The sequence below is a fragment of the Mixophyes fleayi genome, chromosome 4 (assembly GCF_038048845.1).
Source record: "Mixophyes fleayi isolate aMixFle1 chromosome 4, aMixFle1.hap1, whole genome shotgun sequence".
Lineage (NCBI taxonomy): Eukaryota > Metazoa > Chordata > Amphibia > Anura > Limnodynastidae > Mixophyes > Mixophyes fleayi.
The window spans coordinates 288,306,099-288,326,100 of record NC_134405.1 but is presented as its reverse complement, the minus strand read 5'-3'; the positions used below and the strand labels follow the sequence as shown (position 1 = coordinate 288,326,100).

Here is a 20,002-nt window from a genome sequence, read left to right as displayed (position 1 = left end):
GCCACCTCTTGTTTTTTCATTGGTCCTTTACATATCATCAAGACTTCTAAAGCATTCAGTACACAAAGCACCCAGCAAATTAATGTTGACTACAGTCGAGGACTGAGAATGTTTAAGCTCTAGAGATGTGTCAGCATCACTTAGCTTCCTTTTGGTTTTAACTTTCACTAAATCAACACTTTAGTCGGTCCTGAGATAATCAGAATAATTTTAAGCTTTGTTCAAACAGAACATATCAAGGTCAAATATGTAAAACTTTGCAGTATGGTCAGTAGATGTTACGGAGGAGTTCTTTAACTTTTCGTCATATCGATACAGCAGTTGATTTTTGTTAACACCACACAGCACATTATTACAGTGGAAATGTTTTTTGTTTTTTAATAGTATTGTTTAAGCTACAGTCCATTTCTTTTCAACATAGGTTTATCTTAAGTCAAGGCTGATATTGCATTCTGGATCCATTGCTCTAGAGATGGTCTCAGTAAATACTTTATGTTGAAATCATCCAGCTGGTGTAAAGATGATTGTATTATCTGAGAGGGTGTCAGCCAGTTCCTGAAGACAGAACACGTGGGATCATTTCCATCTGTGAATGTTGCTTTGCTTCTGGGAATTGAAAAATAGAGTTTGTTGTATTAGGATGTTAGATTTGCATGGCAAGCAGTGGAATGAGTTATACTGTAGGTCCACATGCATCCACAGCACACCTTGACATGACCTGTATTTTACAGATAATAATAAAAAAAATATACAATCATTTTTCCAGTTAAAATTGCACCACATACAAAGAAAGCCAGTATATAATAAAGACCCAGCCAGAGAGAGTCATATTTGCTGTTCCTTTGTGAAGGTACGAAGCAACCCAGTGCTATTTAATGAAATGCAGCTGCCACACAGGCTAAATGGCTAAAAGCCCCAAGCATTGAATCCAAGAGAGAGAGCGTGTACAAGACAGCGGGTCACAAAACTCTCAGGTGACTCTTAAACCCTTTTTATTTTACAGTAAGGCGGTACATTATTCCTTATAATAGAAGCTTCACATTGAAACAAAGCAAGTTGCTTGTATAAGGTGATCCTCATGTCCAAATGTGTTTTACTTCGTTGACAGTTCTACATTTTCATAATGAGGCCTGTGACGCTGTTTCCACCACTACTTTTATAGATATTATATTGGTACGTTACCATACCTATGATCCACATACCGGATGACCTTAAAAATCAGCAAATATAAAGTATCATTTTACAGGAGTAATCACACACATTAGACAACCATATTTTTTCTTTGCGATTGACCAAAAAATGTGTTTGATTGCTTGAAGATAACCGCACATGGGACAATCATGTGCTTAACCCAATGGTCAAATGTTAGTATTACCCCTCAAATTTTGCCATGTGTTGCCATTTGGACCTTTGGCTGGATTACTTTTGGCTCCTTTGCAGCCTTTTAGTGTGGTCAGAAGAAGACCATAAGCACAGGACGACAGTCGTAGTCCAAATGGCCAAATCGTGTCTGATTTGGCCATTTGGACCTTTGGCTGGTTTACTTTTGTCTCCTTTGCAGCCTTTTAGTGTGGTCAGAAGAAGACCACAAGCACAGGACGACAGTCATAGTCTTTCAACCACGTTTTGCACCATGCCGATAATGATCTTTGTTTGTAGTTAATAAGTTTGTTATATGGTCTCAATATCCTTTTATATGAAAAATGCATGTTTTTGCTGATAATGCAGAGGGCTCACGTCTTCGTAACTAGAATTGTTAAACACACTGGCGCATGTATGTTAGAGAATAGCTTGATAAGGCTGATTGAACTGAAACCATGGGTTCTGATTTACTGCTGCAACAGACATTAGTAGCAAATGCCTTTTCCCTTAACAACCTGTATTTTCTCTCTTAAGTGTAGATTAGGTTTCTAAATCTTCTATGTTTTGGAGACTTTGAAAAGCACTGGTGCCCTTGGGTCAAGTATTTCTTTTCTTGTACTGGCTCCTTATGAGAACGTAAGGATAAACCCATTGTGTCAGTATAAATAGCATTTGATTTCTCCATCTGGAATAGCAATCTGAGAAAAACAAAATTAATCATTGTAGCACATAGTTATTGCACATAAATTACGTGAGGTTGCTCAAAAGAGAAATCAGCACAATTCTCAGCCGTCAAATAAAAAAAACAAAAAACTATAAGATGAAATTCATCATAAAATGCAGCATTCTCACTGGATGGGGAAAATTCCGACTGCAAGCATGTTATGGTTTTATTTGAAATTATTTTTGTGATGTTGAAAAGCTTTCAGTCCCTGTCCAGACAAACAGGAATAATAAGCCTTTGAATTACTTCTTTTTTTAAAATAAAAATACTAGGGGCTCGTACACCCGGCTTTAAAATCAAGTGTTCAACAAAGCCTAGTAAATGCTTTCAGACACCAGGATTCCAAAAAGTAATGTTAGAGAATGGAACAGATCATGCACTCTTTCTGACGATGGTTTGCTTTGCATTGCGCCAATTAATACGCTGTGCTGAGGTGCATTGATAGACACATCTCAAAGCTCTATAGAATCAAGGTAATGTTACCTACGCCTTAACGATCTTTGTTTGTTATGTATACATTGCCTTTGATGTATGATTTTTAGCACAAGTTTCCAGAATAAAAATGAATGGTTTGATATTTGAGAATGTGAGTAAATAAAGATTGCAGTAGAAGAAATAACTGCTTTGGATGTTTTCATGTTTAATAAATAGGTTCCCAATAAACAAGGTCTTACTAAATACCTTGTTTCTTGGGGGCCTAGTTATTAAACATAGAAAATCCCTTTCGCTGGTGAGAACTAGAGATGCTCACTGACCCCCGTGAAGTGGTTTTGGTTTTGGATCTGGATTAGCTTCGTGTTTTGGTTTTGGCAAAACCACCCTCGTGTGTTTTGGTTTTGTATTTCTTTAGAGAAATTGCTACAATCACATAATTTTGCTTTTTATCCCCCTACATTATTATTAACCTCAATAACACTAATTTCAAGTCATTTGCAGTCAATTTTGACCACCTCACAGGTCACATTATTCTTTTCATACACTTTCGGACAAATATTGCAGCGACCTGGCTGGATGCTAAGCGACAGAGCAATGACTCAAACACACGCCAGTTCCTACCATATCTAGGACACATTGGCACACAGCAGTGGCAGAAAAGAAAAGTCAGAAGAAAAGCCTGCAAGGCCTAGTATTTGTATTTCAGCAATGTCAATTAGCAATGGAGCTCTTCTCTCTAGGTGTATATAACACAGTACACTTTATTGTGCAAATTTAGAAGAAAGGCCTGCAAGCACTAGTAGTTGTATTTCTACAATGAGAATTACCAATGGAGCTCTCCTTTCTGTGTGTTACCTATATAACACAGTAGAATTAGGCTGCAGAATTACACCAACCCTGCCAGCACTACTATTTGTATTTTTCTGCAATGAGATTTAGCACTGGAGCTATGGAGCTCTCCTGAATGTCACTGATTACTTTGTTTAACACTGCTACCCCCTCCTCATTCAATTCTATAACTCTGCCTGCCCAACTGCTCTACACTCTATGCTACCCCTTCTGTGTCCCTCTCTCATATGGCGCTAGATCGCAGTGGAAAGTGGTATTTATAGATTCCAAATCTCGTGAGATCCGACAATGTCACAATAATGTTTTACCTTGTTTTCGATTCCGAAAAAGCAGGAAAGTACCGAGACTCGGATCCCCTAAGTTCGGGTGTGTTCGGTTTCCGAGGAACCGAACCTGAGCATCTCTAATGAAAACTGGAGTTTATGCCAGATCTACTGCTTTTTCCTATGCACCAAAGACGGTATTAGCTATTGCCGAGTGCCACTGGGGTAGCATTCGCTAGAGTCCTCTTACTGCTGCCAGCCAGTATTGCTTGAGAGTTGAGTATCACTCAGCTGCCTCTGTAAAATGTTAATGGTAAATAGCTTTTTGTTTTACATAGTATAGGTTTTGTATCAGTTTCATGTTATATGGAAGTAATATCATTGTTCATGTGACAAATGTTATCTTTTTAATAATTCTATGGTTTCAGTAGTATATTTTAGATATTTTTTACAGGACCACTAAACATAATATTTGAATGATATAAATAACTCCTAATAATGTCTACAAATTAATATGTAAAAGTTTTAGGAGCTGAGTAGGACTGAGGGTATTTGGATAAAGTTGCTTACTACACACAGCAGACGTCCTGTCAGTAATCTACTTAAGAGCACTGCAGTCAGCCTCTCCGCAGCCTGAAATGGCCAATAACAATAGATTGCCCTCAGCTATGTAGCAAATGTAAATATGTAATAAAATGTCTCTATAAAGACCAAGGCACGATTACATTTATTAATGTATGAGTAGCGTCTCTATGTAGGGCAACTTGTGTTTTAGGTTTAGTTTTATTGTTGGAAACTAATAAAGTTGACAATGAGATACATCAACGTGTAAATGAATGCACGTGTGACACACAAAAAGCCGAAAGCAGAATAATGAATAAATGGAAAGGGACCTTGGAGTTATAGCTTCAGATGATGTGAATGTAAGTAAGCAGGGTAATCCAACAGTGGGAAATCTTGGTTGTATAGGAAGACATATTAGTAGCAGGAAAATATTATAGCACAATATAGGACATGTTACCTTGAGTAGTGTGTAAACATTGAGCGGCCCAATCTCCAGAAAGATATTAATCAAATAGAAAAGGGCTACTAAAACGGTGCATGGGCTGCATAATACAACTTATCATGAAGGATTTCAAGAGTCTGAATATGTACTGGTTGGGAGAGAGAAAGGACAGAGATGATAGGATAGTAACATTCAAATATATCAAAGTTATTAATAGAGTTCAGGAAGCCTTATTATTAAAAATAAGAGGATTATATTCTATTATAGAAAGTGGACAAACTTTAATATTGGAGAGAGGAATTGTCACGATTATAACCTAATCAGGATAGTTATAAAAATAATATGTTGATGTTTCCCACAATGTATGACATGTTATAATCCACAGGAAAATCTTCTTTTAATCCACATTATTGACTCTTTAGCTACTCAGCTAATTGCAAGCAGTTTTTCATGCTAGCCATGGAGTGATTGGCTAGCGGTGAGGGGAGTTTAAGGGACTACCTGCTGTAGTCACACATAAATAGATACTGATTGCATCTCTACTGATGTGTAAAAAAATTAATCAACAATGATGCAAAGCTCAGGACAATGGGCCATTAATTTAAATGGCATATTCATTTTGATGGTATTTCTGCATGTAGCACAAATAAATGAATGTGCCATTGACATGAATGGAAAAAATACAGCACAGCACCGATGTAACTGCTGTAGCTAAATTCAATACACTCCCACAAAGATGAATGTTTATTTTCAAGTGTGGTGACATGCTTTGAATGCAGTGTAATGGAGTAAGTAGTGTCCAAAAACGTGCACTGAAATGCAATCACATGCAGAGGCAAGTATGAACACCAATGGGTAGGCACGCACAGAATACATTTATTTTTACATGTGTTTGCATGATTTGCACTTGTGTTAAATTTCAAGATAGGGTCAGTGTTTAAATGTCAATAAGAGGCAGGGGAGGGCTGGCAAGACTCAACTCAGCAGCCTATCAGGAACATTTTAGGGGAAAAAAAATGCAGGTGGCCCAGTGACCCAGCCCAAGGTAGCCCACCATGGGACCAGCCCGGGGAGGGCAGATGTCCCCCTGGTAAGAGACCTAAATCTGATGCAAGCACTAACCACACCCCATATTGCGACCCCCATATCTTACTAAACTATAGCCAAGGGTCTGCAATTCAGCGAGCTTTTGAAGAGCAAGTTGGCTTTGCATCTGCTTGGTTCCCTAACTGGCAGATGTACTTCTAATGGAAACACTTTAGTTATTATTATTATTTTTATTGTTATTATTATTAGTTTAGTTGGTTTGTAAGGTGCCACAGTGCTAAGCAATGCTAGACAATGGGAACAACAGAGCATATGTTTAATAGGGACATATAATGTATATAAAATAATAAAGGAGGTACGGAGGGCTTACACTCTAAGGCAAACGGAGTGAGTGTTGCTTAGAGTGTAGACTGTAGCAAGGTTCTACCACTTAGTAATAAATCATAGTACATAAAGAGGTGTTGCCTACGCTGGCGGGAAAAAGAAGTCAGTTTTGATAGTATAATGAGCAAGACTGCTAAATAACCACTATTCATACTGTATCCTGTGGTCTTCTATCTGGCATATGAATTGGCTCACTGCCTTTTAGTTGGCTAATAACGTGCCTTTCTTGCCGCTAGAGGTATATTTATCCATAAGCTCCATTTTACATGCACCATTTCCACTTTAAAGATGGAAATTAAAAGTTCAAAAACAAGAAAATGCTAAATTTTCAAACTTCCATACCTTGCTTAAATAGCTAAGCCTCAATTTAATCCTTAATTTGCAATGTGCTAGCTTTCTTAGCATCAGATCCCTGCTGGCAGTAAGTAGCAAGAGGTCTGCTTGTAAAGCATCCTGATTGGCATCAAACTGCTAACATTTATTTGTGCCCACGCATATATCAGTAGCAATGGGTTTTTTTCACCAGATGTTCAATATCCCACTAATGTGGAGGGAACTCCCACCTACTCACTTAACAGTTTTGCTCCTAATAATTTTCATACACATCAAACCTTTCTAAATTCCAAACGATCCAACTAGTCATCACGCAGCATCGAGCAGCGAGGAACGTGCCAACCTTTTATTGGCCGCAATGATAACATATTTATATAACCAATGATTGTTTTCCATCGTGCTGCTTAAAATATGCAAAAAGTGAAAAATCAGTTGAAAGCTAGGTTTAATAATCCTCTCATCTGCTCCACAGGTTCAGCGGCACTAATGTTGCACATCATGCTGTTGCTACAAAATAAAATCCACAAAAAGTATTTTGTTTGACACATCTACTTGGCAACAATTAAAGGTTTAATATATTTTATACAATGTAAAAGCCCTGATAGGAATCCGACTAGGGCCCTATTCTTGTGGAGTTTGTATGTTCTCCCAGAGTGTGCGTAGGTTTGCTCTTTATAGTCTAGTTTTCTCCAACAGTATAAAAACACACTGGTAGGTTAATTGGCTGCTGACCTTAGCGTGTGTGTGTTAGGGAATTTAGACTGTAAGCTCCAATGGGGCAGGGACTGATGTGAGTGTCAAAAACTCTCTGTTTAGCGCTGTGTAATAGGGTGGTGCTATATAAACAAACGATAATGATGATAAGATGTAGCCAACTGGGCAGACTTTACCTCTGTGCTTCTCCAACCAACATTCCCCTCTATCTTTCAATAGTCTGAAAATAATGGGAAACTGACTTAATTACAATATCTGAGACTGTGATGAATTCCAGGGGGTATATTTACTAAACTGCGGGTTTCAAAAATTATAGATGCTGCCTATAGCAACCAATCAGATTTTAGCTGTCATTCTGTAGAATGTACTAAACAAATTATAACTAGAATCTGATTGGTTGCTATAGGCTGCAGTTTAGTAAATATACCCCTAGAAGTGCATACACATTGCAGGACACTTTTATAGGATTAGTCGGCTTGTGTTTTAAATATAGGATTACTTTTTATAGGAATACATTTAGCCAGTATTGTTTGTAACCCATGAGACAGGGAGTCTTCATAATTTGTATAAACTGTAAAAGAAGGCAGTAGTGCTAGGTGACACTCCTGGAGGGTGATTTGACTTTTAGATATTGTAACCTTGGTAACATAGTTTTGCTCTTCTGCTGAACTGTATAACAGGATGAGTAACACTCTGCAGTTGGTCTTGAATTATCATTATGAATGTAAGTAATATTTTCCTATATAAGCCATTGTTTATTGGAGGCATTTACCAACTGCAAGGAATCCACATTAAGTCACACACTGCAAGTTAATGTTTTGACACGTTACAATTTAGTGTGAACAAGAGAAGAGATTGCAGATCAGATTGGTCATTCAGATCTCCACACACATAAAAAAATGAATCTGGCAATGTACAGACCAATCTCTTGCATGGTCCAAGTAGCGAGCGATAGGATCATTTGCCAACTTAACTACATGCCAGATCATTCGGTGCTCAGGCCGGTTGACCTCATCCCATGGTGATGTGTTTGTGTGGTTGGCAGATGACCACACAGAAATGCAGATTATTTATGCCTTCTAAATTAAATAATGAAATTGTTTCCATCCAATTGTTGTAGGACATTGCTCTCATTTTTAGGCTGAACATGTTTGGTAATATTAGGCGAGTTTGCCAATATTCTGTTGCCAATGTCACAGTGTGTGTGGTTATCATTAAAAATGTGAACTGTACCCCTGATTATTCTGATGTTAAATAGGACTGCATAAGAACACCAGAGTTCCTACTTAGTAGCTACATACCTGTGTCTGTGTATCACAACCCATTTGTAGTAGTAATCACACTCATTTCCATCTACTAATTTATACTGACAACCCCTCCAATTGTGAGTTTGGTTGGCCGAAATTCTTAAACTGACTTGTAGAGTCACTTTGGGTGTAGCCAGAATTATCTACTATATAAATGCCTAGTGGCGTGTGTGAAAAAAACCAAAAAAACAAGCTGCAGCGCCACCTGATGGGCAGAGTTATACACTGACCTATATATTTCTTGAAGGAGAAGTGACAGTTGGGAGTGGTTGGTGATTGCCGGGGGTGACAGTGGGGAGTTTTTAACACCTTAAGTAGCTTGATGAAGGATGTGGCGATGAAGATAAAGGATGAGGTGATGGAGAAAAATGATGAGGTGGTGACATGTGGACAAAACCACGTTAAAAAAGAGCGCTTGCGTCGGGAAGTAACGCTCTTCCCCTGAGGAGGCCTGGGCTAGGCCCAAATGCATGACAAGAACCTTTTTAACACCTTAAGTAGCTTGATTTGACTAGAATGCATGAGTATCATGCACGGGTTAACTTGTACCAAATATATATTCAAACTTGCATAATTCTAAAACCATTTGCAAGACTGTATCTCTATGTGAAAATTGAGTATGACGGTTCACGATGAATGTAATACCTTTTGGGATACATTGGCTCCGTATGTAGTTCTGGCACAAGCAAATTAGAGCTCCATCTAGTGTCAAATGTTATGTAATATTTTACCTGCTTCCAGTTTCACAAAGCATTAAATCCTAGAGCACCCATTAAGCATCTTACAGTTGCACAAGTGTTTTAATCAGAATTTATGGCCCATCAGTATCAAGTCATCCTTTTGAACATATAAAACAGCATATTTAACCATAAATAATAGCAAGGTCTGATTTCAAGACCACATTTTAATTGAAAAAAATATCTCTCATGAACAAAATAACAAAATCAAATATTATACAAGGTCTTAAAGCTAAGGAGCTTTAAATACTTGAATAAATCAGCCACAAAGAGCATTACCAGCGCACATCATTTTTTCAGAAACGTTCTTTGACACTCGGATACATAATATTTCATAATTCAATACTTAATTTGCATTGTTTTCTCATCAAGAGAAGCATGTTAGCATTTGCAAGCTACGAGCTGCACACAAAATGTGAGAACTGATAATAAATGTAATCTGATTTTACAAACGTTCTACACATTAAGTATTAGAATGTCCTAATAATCAGCAAAAACAAGAATGTATTAGGCTGGCCTGAGGCAAATGTTATTTTCTCTAGACACACAGAAATGCCTGGAAAATAGTATCATCTGTATTGGGATTTTTCTTAAGATTTTTGTTATATGGTTTCACTCGGCTCATAAATTGAACTTTGAGCCTTTATTTACCCATTTACTGCTTGGAGCTGGCTACATCTGAGTCAACGGATGCTAATTAGACAGAGAGGGTGATCAGTGAAGTACCAGAGATTTTTGTCCTACTGGATTTCACTGTTCTGGCTAATAATAAAGATGATGGACAGAAATAAAGCAATCAGAATAATAAATAGTTATCCAGTTTTATTCATACCGATTACTATACAGTGAAATTCTCTTCCTTAAGGAATTTCACCATGAAATAAAACGCAGGAAACAACTGTGATGTTTCATCATCATCACCATTTATTTATATAGCACCACTGATTCCGCAGTGCTGTACAGAGAACTCACTCACATCAGTCCCTGCCCCATTGGAGCTTACAGTCTAAATTCCCTAACACACACACAGACTAGGGTCAATTTTGTTAGCAGCCAATTAACCTACCAGTATGTTTTTTTTGGGAGTGTGGGAGGAAACCGGAGCACCTGGAGGAAACCCACGCAAACACAGGGAGAACATACAAACTCCACACAGAAAAGGCCACAGTCGGGAATTGAACTCATGACCCCAGTGCTGTAAGGCAGAAGTGCTTACCACTTAGCCACCAAGTCGTTTAGTTAGCACATATTTTTTACACACAGCAAAGAGAAGCAAAAATATTAGGTCTTTGTCTACTGGCATAAAGAACATGGTTTTACTAGCAGCAGTGGCCCAGGCCAGACTAAGGGCCACGTGGGCTGGGAGGGGGTGTGGCCAGCATCATAGAGGGCTTGGGTCAGTGGCGGATCCAGGGGGGGGGGCGATAGGGGCGATCGCCCCCACTAGCAGACACTTGCTGCCGACGGCTGCACAGTATGTGCAGGTCCGTCCAGCCGTGACAGGCAGGGACAGTGTGCTGCCCGGCTGCTCTGACTGTGTTTAAAACACAATCAGAGCAGCCGGGCAGCACACTGTCCCTGCCTGTCATGGCTGGACGGACCTGCACATAGTGTGCAGCGTCGGCAGCCTAAGATGTTAGAAAGGGGCGGGGCCTAACCCCCCCCTCTAAATCGCCCCGGGTACATTAGTTTTCTAGATCCGCCCCTGGCTTGGGTAGCACCTCTCTCCAACCACCTCCATCTCCTTCTCATCTTCCTTTACATGGTGCACACACTATTGACTGATTCACTCAGCCTATAAGGAAAGAGAAGAGTGGTATGTACCTCCCAAATCTTCCTCAAGTTCCTGGCTGATCAAATTTGAATCAGGACAGTTGAGAGGTAAAGTTATGTTATGTTACTGGCCATTAATGACAACAAAACAGAAACTGCTTATAAATGGTGTCAATCAATATAGATAGGAAACTGCATATAAATCGTATAAATAAATATAAACAACAAGCTTCATATAAAAGTGGTATCAATCAGCTTAGTGAAGAATGAATTATGTTAGTATAGGCACACACTGCACATTGCATCCTCAAGGAGAAATAACAGGGGTGTATTGCATACAAGACATTCCAGGTATTATACTTTTATACATAATAATTTGTCCAGTACTAATGGTAGGTCTAGACTACCAAGAGCATCCTAATGACTGATATGCAATGCAGATATCATTCTAAAGACTGATATACAACACAGGCAACATCCCAGTGACCGATATACAATGCAGAGAACATCCTAGTGAGCTATATACACAACACAGAGAGCACCCTAGTGACCAATATACAATACAAATATCATCCTTATGGTCGTTATACAATCCAGATTTCATGCTAAAGACTGATATACAACACAGAGAACACCCTAGTGACCAATATACAATGCAGAGAGCATCCTACATATGTCATACAATGCAGAGAGCATCCTACATATGTCATACAATGTAGAGAAAATTCTAGATACAAATATACAATGCTGTGAGCATTCTAGTTACTTTGATATAACACAGAGAGGATATAAACAACCACAATACAATGCAAAAATGATGGCCATATAATGTAGGGAGCCTATGCTCAGGCTGCACTACACAGGTTTCTTTTACCGTCTTCTCCATGGGAAGCACACTCAGAATACACAATTTAGAGTGGTTTATATATTCCTACAGTAACTTACCTGCCTGAGGTAACTTATTTCAGTCACTTTTTCTCTCTGCTTCAAACGCTTTTCATCATCCCCCTCTTCTCACCACTGCAATGGATCAGTCCTACAATAAGCACCATAGTAGGCACTCACTGAGGTCCAGTAGCCATCATCCTTCTCCTTTCTCATCCTCTTTCCATCTTCCTCCTCCATCATCACCCTCCTCCTCCTTCCTGTAACATCCATTGGTCCAGGGATTGATGTGAATGATTACATATTTTCTATACATACTTAGTATGATTGGTGCAATATAAATAAAATATATATTTTTTCAGTCTCTTTTTTTCCCCCTTATATGAATAAATTCAATGTCCAATGCTTTACAACAGAATTGATGTAGCATTAAAAGCTGAAACTTGGTCTGGTTACTCAGGTGCAAACCCCTGTCGTCATAAACCGGTTAAATATAGCAAAAGCTGTTTCACGGTTTCAAGCTCAAACATTTCAGTTTTCATGTCTCCCCATTGTCCAATTAGGAAACCTCCCCTCAAGCTTATAATTTTGATATGGATCGTATCCTTTTTGCCTCTAACAGTCTGATGCTGTTCTCTTCCATACATCTGAGGGCTGGCCTGAGAACCTCACATTGATATCTGCATAGCTATTTCCTCATTCACTCCACTGTTAATACATATGTTACGTACGTTATATGGCTTATCCCTATAAGTGTGACAACTGGCGTCCAAGGTCAGGGGAAGACTTAACTCTAATCTTGCTGGTAGGGTTATCGCTGACAGATGTATATGGCGAAATGATAAAAGGCTGATTGCCAGTGAAAACTCCCATATTGGCTGGTAATAGGGCTTATCACAATTTGATAAATGCCTTTTAGTGCATGCATCCTCAACAGTGTCTCAACCCCCCATTATTTATAGTGCTAGGGCGTGATTCATTAAGGATCTTAACTTAAGAAACTTCTTAAGTCTCCTGGACAAAACCATGTTAGAATGCAAGGGGTGCAAATTAGCATTCTGTTTAGCACATAAGTTAAATACTGCCTGTTTTTTTCCATGTAGCACACAAATATCAATTTTAAATTTGAGTGTACAAATAAGCTATCAAGTATTTGTGTGCTACATGAAAAAACAGTCAGTATTTAACTTATGTGCAAAACAGAATGCTAATTTGCACCTCTTGCATTGTAACATGGTTTTGTCCAGGAGACTTAAATAAGAAGTTTCTTAAGTTAAGATCCTTAATGAATAAGGCCCCTAGTGAGGTTTTGAGCTTGGTGAATAGAACTCATAACATTGTGCTTACCTGCCACCCTCAAGTTCAGTTATGTGGTGTTTCATTGGTTGTGCTTCAGTTCGTACGTGTCGGGAAGACATGTAAGAAGAAAGGGGAGGTGGGAGAAGGGCAAGAGAAAAAGTGGGTTGCAAGGGCATAGGCAAACCGAGTGGGGTTTTCTAGTGCCTGGAAACCCCTCTCCAAGCCTGGGGCACTGTATAATTGAGGTGGCTGGACCTTGCTCCCGCTTCACACAGCTCTGCTTGAAAAGGGAGAGCTGCATGCACCTAACAGTAGTCCACGCAGCATTGCCCATGTATATTATGGGGATTGGAAGAGTTGTAGAGCAGCCAAGCACTGTCTAAAATTATAGCCACGCCCCCATGCATGCTGGTCACGCCCACTCGCGGCATGGTGTGGATACCCCTCTCTACAAATCCTGTGTTTGCCCCTGAAGGGGAATGGGAAAAGTGGGCTTTGGGGGAAAATGGTAGAAGAAGGTGCGGGGGGTATTATCAGAGGGGTAAAAGGTGACAGAGAGACACAGAAAGGGAAGAATGAAAGGACAGACACCAATGATGTACAGACACAAACACATAGAGGGAGGGACAAAGAGCATCATACAGACGTGCACATACAAAATTAGAGAGACATGCACAAAGAGGGGGAAAGAAAGGGACAGACAAACACAAAAAGGAGATAGGTGTCAATTCTGTCGCCCCAGGCCCAGCCCTTCAGTGCTGGTCCATCGTGGCCTGGGACATGTGTGCCCACCCTTAAACTGTCTTCATGTATCAGTCACACACACTGCATAGAGCATCATCATTACATTATATGAGCCTCATTGAATGATTTGTATGAGAGTGCATATGAAAAGGAATTCCCTTAATATATATCATAGATCTTAAATGGTCAATAGCAATATTGCTCCTTCTTCAGATAAGTAATTTATATGTTCTATATTATTCAAGTCAATTTCCAGTGAATTGATATTAAGTGGCTGCTGGGTTGAAATGGTAGTTACTCAACTGTGTATCAGTGTGACTTATAAGACCTTTATCATCACTGGCTTTCTTCCCAGAATTTCCTTTTGGCCTCTCCTTAACTGTAATTATATTTATTTTAGTACTTTATTACTCCGTATATCTTATTATTTCTCAGTCTACAACATGCTTAATGTTTAAAGTCCAATTGCTTGCAACCACTGCATATAAAGCTGTACAATATTTATCTATATCCATGTATATATTTATAGGCTAATAAATGACTGTAAAAATCTCAGCGTCTTTAACTTGTGAATCTGAGGAAGAGGCAAACTACAATATTTTAGCTAAAGAGTCAGATTTTATACACACGGACTTGCCGCTTGTATTCCAATCAATTGTAGACAAAAGCATGAAGCCATTGCTGCTTTCATGGAAATATTTTTATATTAACGTTGAAGCGGATGCCAAACAATCATTTACACTAACCACGGCTTTGCATAAAAAAATATAACTTTTCCATGAAAGGAAAATATATTATGCATATGTAGCGCTCATTTTCCATGTGTGGACATAAGCATTTATCAATCTAAGTGGGAATAGCAATGTCGGCTAAGGCAAAATTTACACATGGACTTCAATGGAATAAATCCACAAGTGTCCAAATTGCCATTGAAAATAGAACACTTGGTTGACTTTACCAGTCAATAACTTCAAGAATCATCTTTCAGACTTCTGAATGTCATTATTTTAGTCTATATGCTTCCCATACATGCAGATATTTACGTTTATTTAGATTGGTTTAAACCACACTGGGCCCATACTATCTGGCAATCCTGGTCAGCATCTGGTCAAGTTTAATTAGATATCATTATATGGCTAAAGACTGAGCTCTCCCAGTGTGTACGGCCATCAGCTGGTCCCTTTAGCAGTCCATATGTGATGGGTGGCTAAATTGGTCACTTGGAACTCAAACCAAGTGGCCTGTCTGTTTATTTCTAGACAGATATTATAGTGTCCTCTAACAGGCCAACAATGGCATTTATTCAGAATGCTGGCATTAATTTTTTACTGTATATATACTGAAATAGTTCCACTAAATTAACTGGCCTAACAGTTTGTTCCTTTTTTAACTTCAGCAAGTACTGCAGCTATTACAGTGATACCAGTCTTGCAGGTTGGCAATGCATGGTGAAGCACAATGACGGAGTAAAACCATTCAACAATTAAAGGACACCTATAGCTAGACCCTATGTTCCATGTCTATCCACCTTGTATGCCTCTGTGATGTATTCAACTGAATTATTACTCATACACACACAATTCGGTTTCTGTGCTACCTGTATTTGCTCCAGCAATACTCATACTTGGACTTTCTACCACACTTCTGCTATTGTGCTTAATTGTATTTGCTATTATACTTCTGTGTATTCTTATAATTGTTATGTTGTATTCGTGTATCTGTATACCCACTGTCCGACGCTACGGATTCTGTGGCACCTTAAAAATAAATTATAAGACAGCCAACATTCAACATGTTCTACTTATTCTAAGGATCACGATTTATGCAGCTAAATTACTTTATGTATTTATATTTATTTGTATAGAAAAACCCTAATACTGTATGTTGCTAACACTGGATCCTTCTATTTTTGCAGGCCCAACAAATCATCACAGCCAGTCAACACTTCGGCCTCCTCTTCCTCCTCCTCACAATCATACTTTATCTCATCACCATTCTTCAGCCAACTCTCTCAACAAGAACTCCTTGACTAACAGAAGAAATCAGATCCATGCACCAGTTCCACCTCCTAATGATCTGGCTACCACTCCAGAGTCAGTTCAGCTTCAGGACAGCTGGGTTCTCAACAGCAATGTTCCACTGGAGACCAGGTACAGTGTGCCTCTTACATTAACGTACCAGCCATAGTTATTCTGTTTCCTGTCACAAGTCACAGGGGCTCTAGGTGGAGCCTGGAATATCTCACTCTGTGCAAAACTTTGTTATAGTATTAGGGCAAAAATAAATAAAATACATCTTAACAATTCTTACATCTCTAGCTGGAAAGGAGTAAAAATAATGCTGCACTAGAATAAAAGTAAGATTTTGTTTCAATCTACCTTTAATATAGAATTGTACTTGGCCTATTGTGTAACATTTATTAAATCTAGCGCAAATAAGACCACGCCATTGATTTCCATAAACGTCCCCTATTTTATATTTAATATAGCTAGTATTTAACAAATAAGTGCTAAATCATTTGAGGGGGAACCAAAACAATATTAAATACTTTTTACTTCACTATAGTACAGTGAGAATATTTATGAAAACTTGTGTAATGGAAAAGGTGGTATTTTCCATAGCCACCAATCAGATATTTACTTTTCTTTTTTAAGCGCTAGAAAATGTCCGTTAGTATCTGCTTGGTTACTGTGGGCAGTGCCACCTTTTTTTTCTTTGCATTAGTTTAAATAAATGTGCCACAGTGTCATGTTTGCCCTAGATAAACTAGACTGAAGTCTGACATTTGGAAACGTTCTCACTGAACATTGTTTGATTTTTTTTTTATTATCACCTGTCTCTTTATAATGGGCATATGTTCCAATTGATGGTATTATTATTGTTATTACTCTATAAGGTGCCACAGTCCTCCGCAGCACTGGACAGTGGGGAAAGCAGAGCATAATTATAAAAAAAGGAATATATAATGTAGACAAAAATAATCAGCATGTAAAAACAAAGGGTAGGGAGGCCCAGTCTTATGAGATAGCTTACAATCTAGTACAATCAAAACCATAGACGTTTAGTGACTTGATATATTATGCCAGATATACCATACACATGACTGTCTTAGTAAGATTCTGAAACTTATTACTGGAAAGAGTGTTCATCAGTTTCTCTGCCAAATACATTCCATTCCCCAAAATTGACCTAAGACCTCTGAAATATTCTTCAGGATCTGAAACTGAAATTGCTATTTGAAATCAGACAGGTTTTCCCATATTCTCTTAGACATTTCAAAGAAAGGTCAAAGGTACTTTCAACCCATCTTGGCTAAAATAAATCTAATCCTTGAGATGATTCCAACTAGACCACCAGAGCTGATGTTGACAAAATATTATAACACAAAATGTCCGTTTAAGAACAGACCTTATTTCCTGTTTTTTTTTAATATTAAAAAACATATTTATATTTAAAAAAAAATATTTAAAAACTCACAAATGTTACTTATGGAATAAACAAATTATATAGATATCTTATATTTCAAAATAAGTATTACTTCTACCACAGTAAGCAGCCGTATCCTATGTGCAGCAAACACACAGGGTTCCAAAGTGCTTAACAGGTAGAAAATCGGTCATCTAGGTATTTTCACAGATCAATTGATCACAGTAAGGGAGCTGTTTTGGTAGTTGTTTTATTGTGTATATACAAAGGCAACCGACATTCAAGCAAATGTAAACTTTGCTGAATCCAGGACAATGTCCATGCATCCTTCTAGAATTATCAGATTATCAAAATTGATGTTCTAAGTGTAGTGTATTTTATGCAGAGGTATGCAGAAGCCAACAGTGTTGTACGACATATAAATCAATATATTCCATTATAATACATGTGTGCATTTATTTCCTGCATTAACTGCCACTGTTTATACATCCCACAGGAATAATAGGAGGGATAAAGTAGAGTAGAATAAATGGTTAGTTTTACTTTGACAGTTTGTTGTGCTAAGTAAATTTCCCTTTGATGCATTAAGAAACCTTTGTAAGCTTAGTATAACTAAGACTGTATAAGACAGAATATGGTTCATACCCCATATTGTCAAATAGGAAAGGTACTTTTAAAAAACACCAGTCAGCAAAGGGTCTTTTATAATGAAATATTGGCTCAAAGAAATGTATACACCCCCACGTTACCCTTTATATTGGAGAAGGTCAATTACGTAGCATGCTCATTTTGCTAGTGCTTAAACTGGATAACACTCTACCAAGCTGTATAGATTGTTGATTCTAACATATAGTGAGGCTGTAGCTCTAACCAGTACACTCTGTGTCTCTAACAGCACTGACATGGAGGAGGGTTCAATACAGACCACAGCCCATCTCAAGTATTGGTGTGAATAGTGGGAGGTGGTGATAATGTGCCTAATATCTTGGCCTATAAATGAAAAACAAACCCATGATACAGTATGTCCTTTAGTTGCTTATGGATTGTCTAATAACAGCAGCTAAAGCTTTTGACTCTTCTAAACAAATCAGTTTGCTTGTAATGTTTTACACACATACTGGGTTTTATACATTATTATTTTTAGTACATGTATTTTCTGCAAAAGTAAATTTATACATGCTGAGTTTTGGGCTAGAGTCTTTGGTTCCCTTACTATTCATTTACAATGTAGCATCTTTAATGCATAGTCTAAGAGTGGCCGCATCAGTGAGCAGAGGTCCCATAGCAAAATTTAGGTAGGGGTCCGGTGACGCGTCTGGTCTCTCAATAGAGCAGAGCGGGGGGCTACTTCTGATCATGTGGGGTCTGGCACAGTCACCAGCATGTCTCCATTCTGATCTTTTGAGATCAGAGCAGGGGCCTCGGAGAGAGAGGGAACAGCCCAGCATTACGGCTTTCCTCTGGGCACTTTAGTTGCAGCACCCCCTGCACCTCCTATTGTTACACTCCTGCCAGTGATGTCATAGATGAAAGTAATGAACATTGCCTTCATCATTGCCATGATCTCACAGTTGGTTTCTTTTCTTTCCCCAAAAAGAGCAGAAATATTCCTAACATGAATTCACATCATACTGAGATGCTGGAGGATGAAAATACATGTTCCTTCAGAAATATCAATTTATTTTTATAAGTGCCTTTAAGATAAAGAAAACCCGCATTAAGGGCTCATACCAATTATTGTCTTGTCTCAAAATCAATATCCACTGTACATCGCTGCCTATGTGACTTTACAAGTACATGTTACATTCATGTTAAATGTACAATATGTTATCATAGACACTGAAACCATTAACTATTCTGTATTGACTACCGGCTAATAGTGAGATTAGTTATACAGCGTTTCACGCTTGCTGACGATGTGTGTAAATTAACCTGTAGTAGCACCGATGCGGCCTGCCTTGAATAGATCACATGCTGGATTAGTATACCAATTTCATGCTGCAGAGGCGATTGTGAAGTGTTCATCTCGTGGCATGACATTTAAGAGTTCCTGGAATATATTTATTGAAACCCTTAATTACCTGAGTGACATTGCAGTCCACAATGATAAGTGCACCTGCAAGTTTTGTTCTTCTCTTATAAAGACAAAAAAAAAACACCTTTCGGTTTCCAGCCAGAAAATAAACCACCCTTGATTTCCACGTTTCACAGTCCTGGAACCTCATCAAACCCTACATTACTTTTAAAGCAGGGCTATTTTGTCTTTTGTTGTAGCTATACTACCATTCTCCATTAAGGAAAAGGGTAGTGCAAACTGCTTGGTTTCTAAATGATACCACATCTTAAAGAGTGTCCAAGTAGTTAAAACTCTGTATTAGAGTAGGGAGGCAGAGTAATGTATTCTTAAGAATAGTCAGTTTAATAAAATGCTTAGATTACTTTGGTGTGTTTTCAAAGTTGTATTTACCATATTACCATATGTTTAAGGTCTGAATTGTCATTCCAGTAGATTTAATATCTAACACTGAGAAAGTTTCATCAGGATAATCCAATAGCTTTTTTAAATCAATGTTTTATAGTGGACATCCACTCTCTTGTACCCATCACATTAATTCATTTGTCTGCATTCTTTCATCATGTTTGTATTTTTGCATTTTATATCTGTGTACGTTGTGTTTAACTATAACATTTGTATTGTGTCAAAAGGGGTCTTA

At 38.3% G+C, this 20,002-nt stretch overlaps 1 protein-coding gene across 1 annotated transcript in view; it reads left to right on the top strand.

Moving 5' to 3' along the window:
- TENM2 (teneurin transmembrane protein 2) overlaps window positions 1-20,002 on the top strand; it is a 785,744-nt gene that overhangs the window by 383,976 nt on the left and 381,766 nt on the right. The window contains exon 4 of the mRNA XM_075209829.1: window positions 15,778-16,012. Coding sequence (XP_075065930.1) covers window positions 15,778-16,012 — 235 coding nt within the window. The remainder of the gene's footprint in view (window positions 1-15,777; window positions 16,013-20,002) is intronic.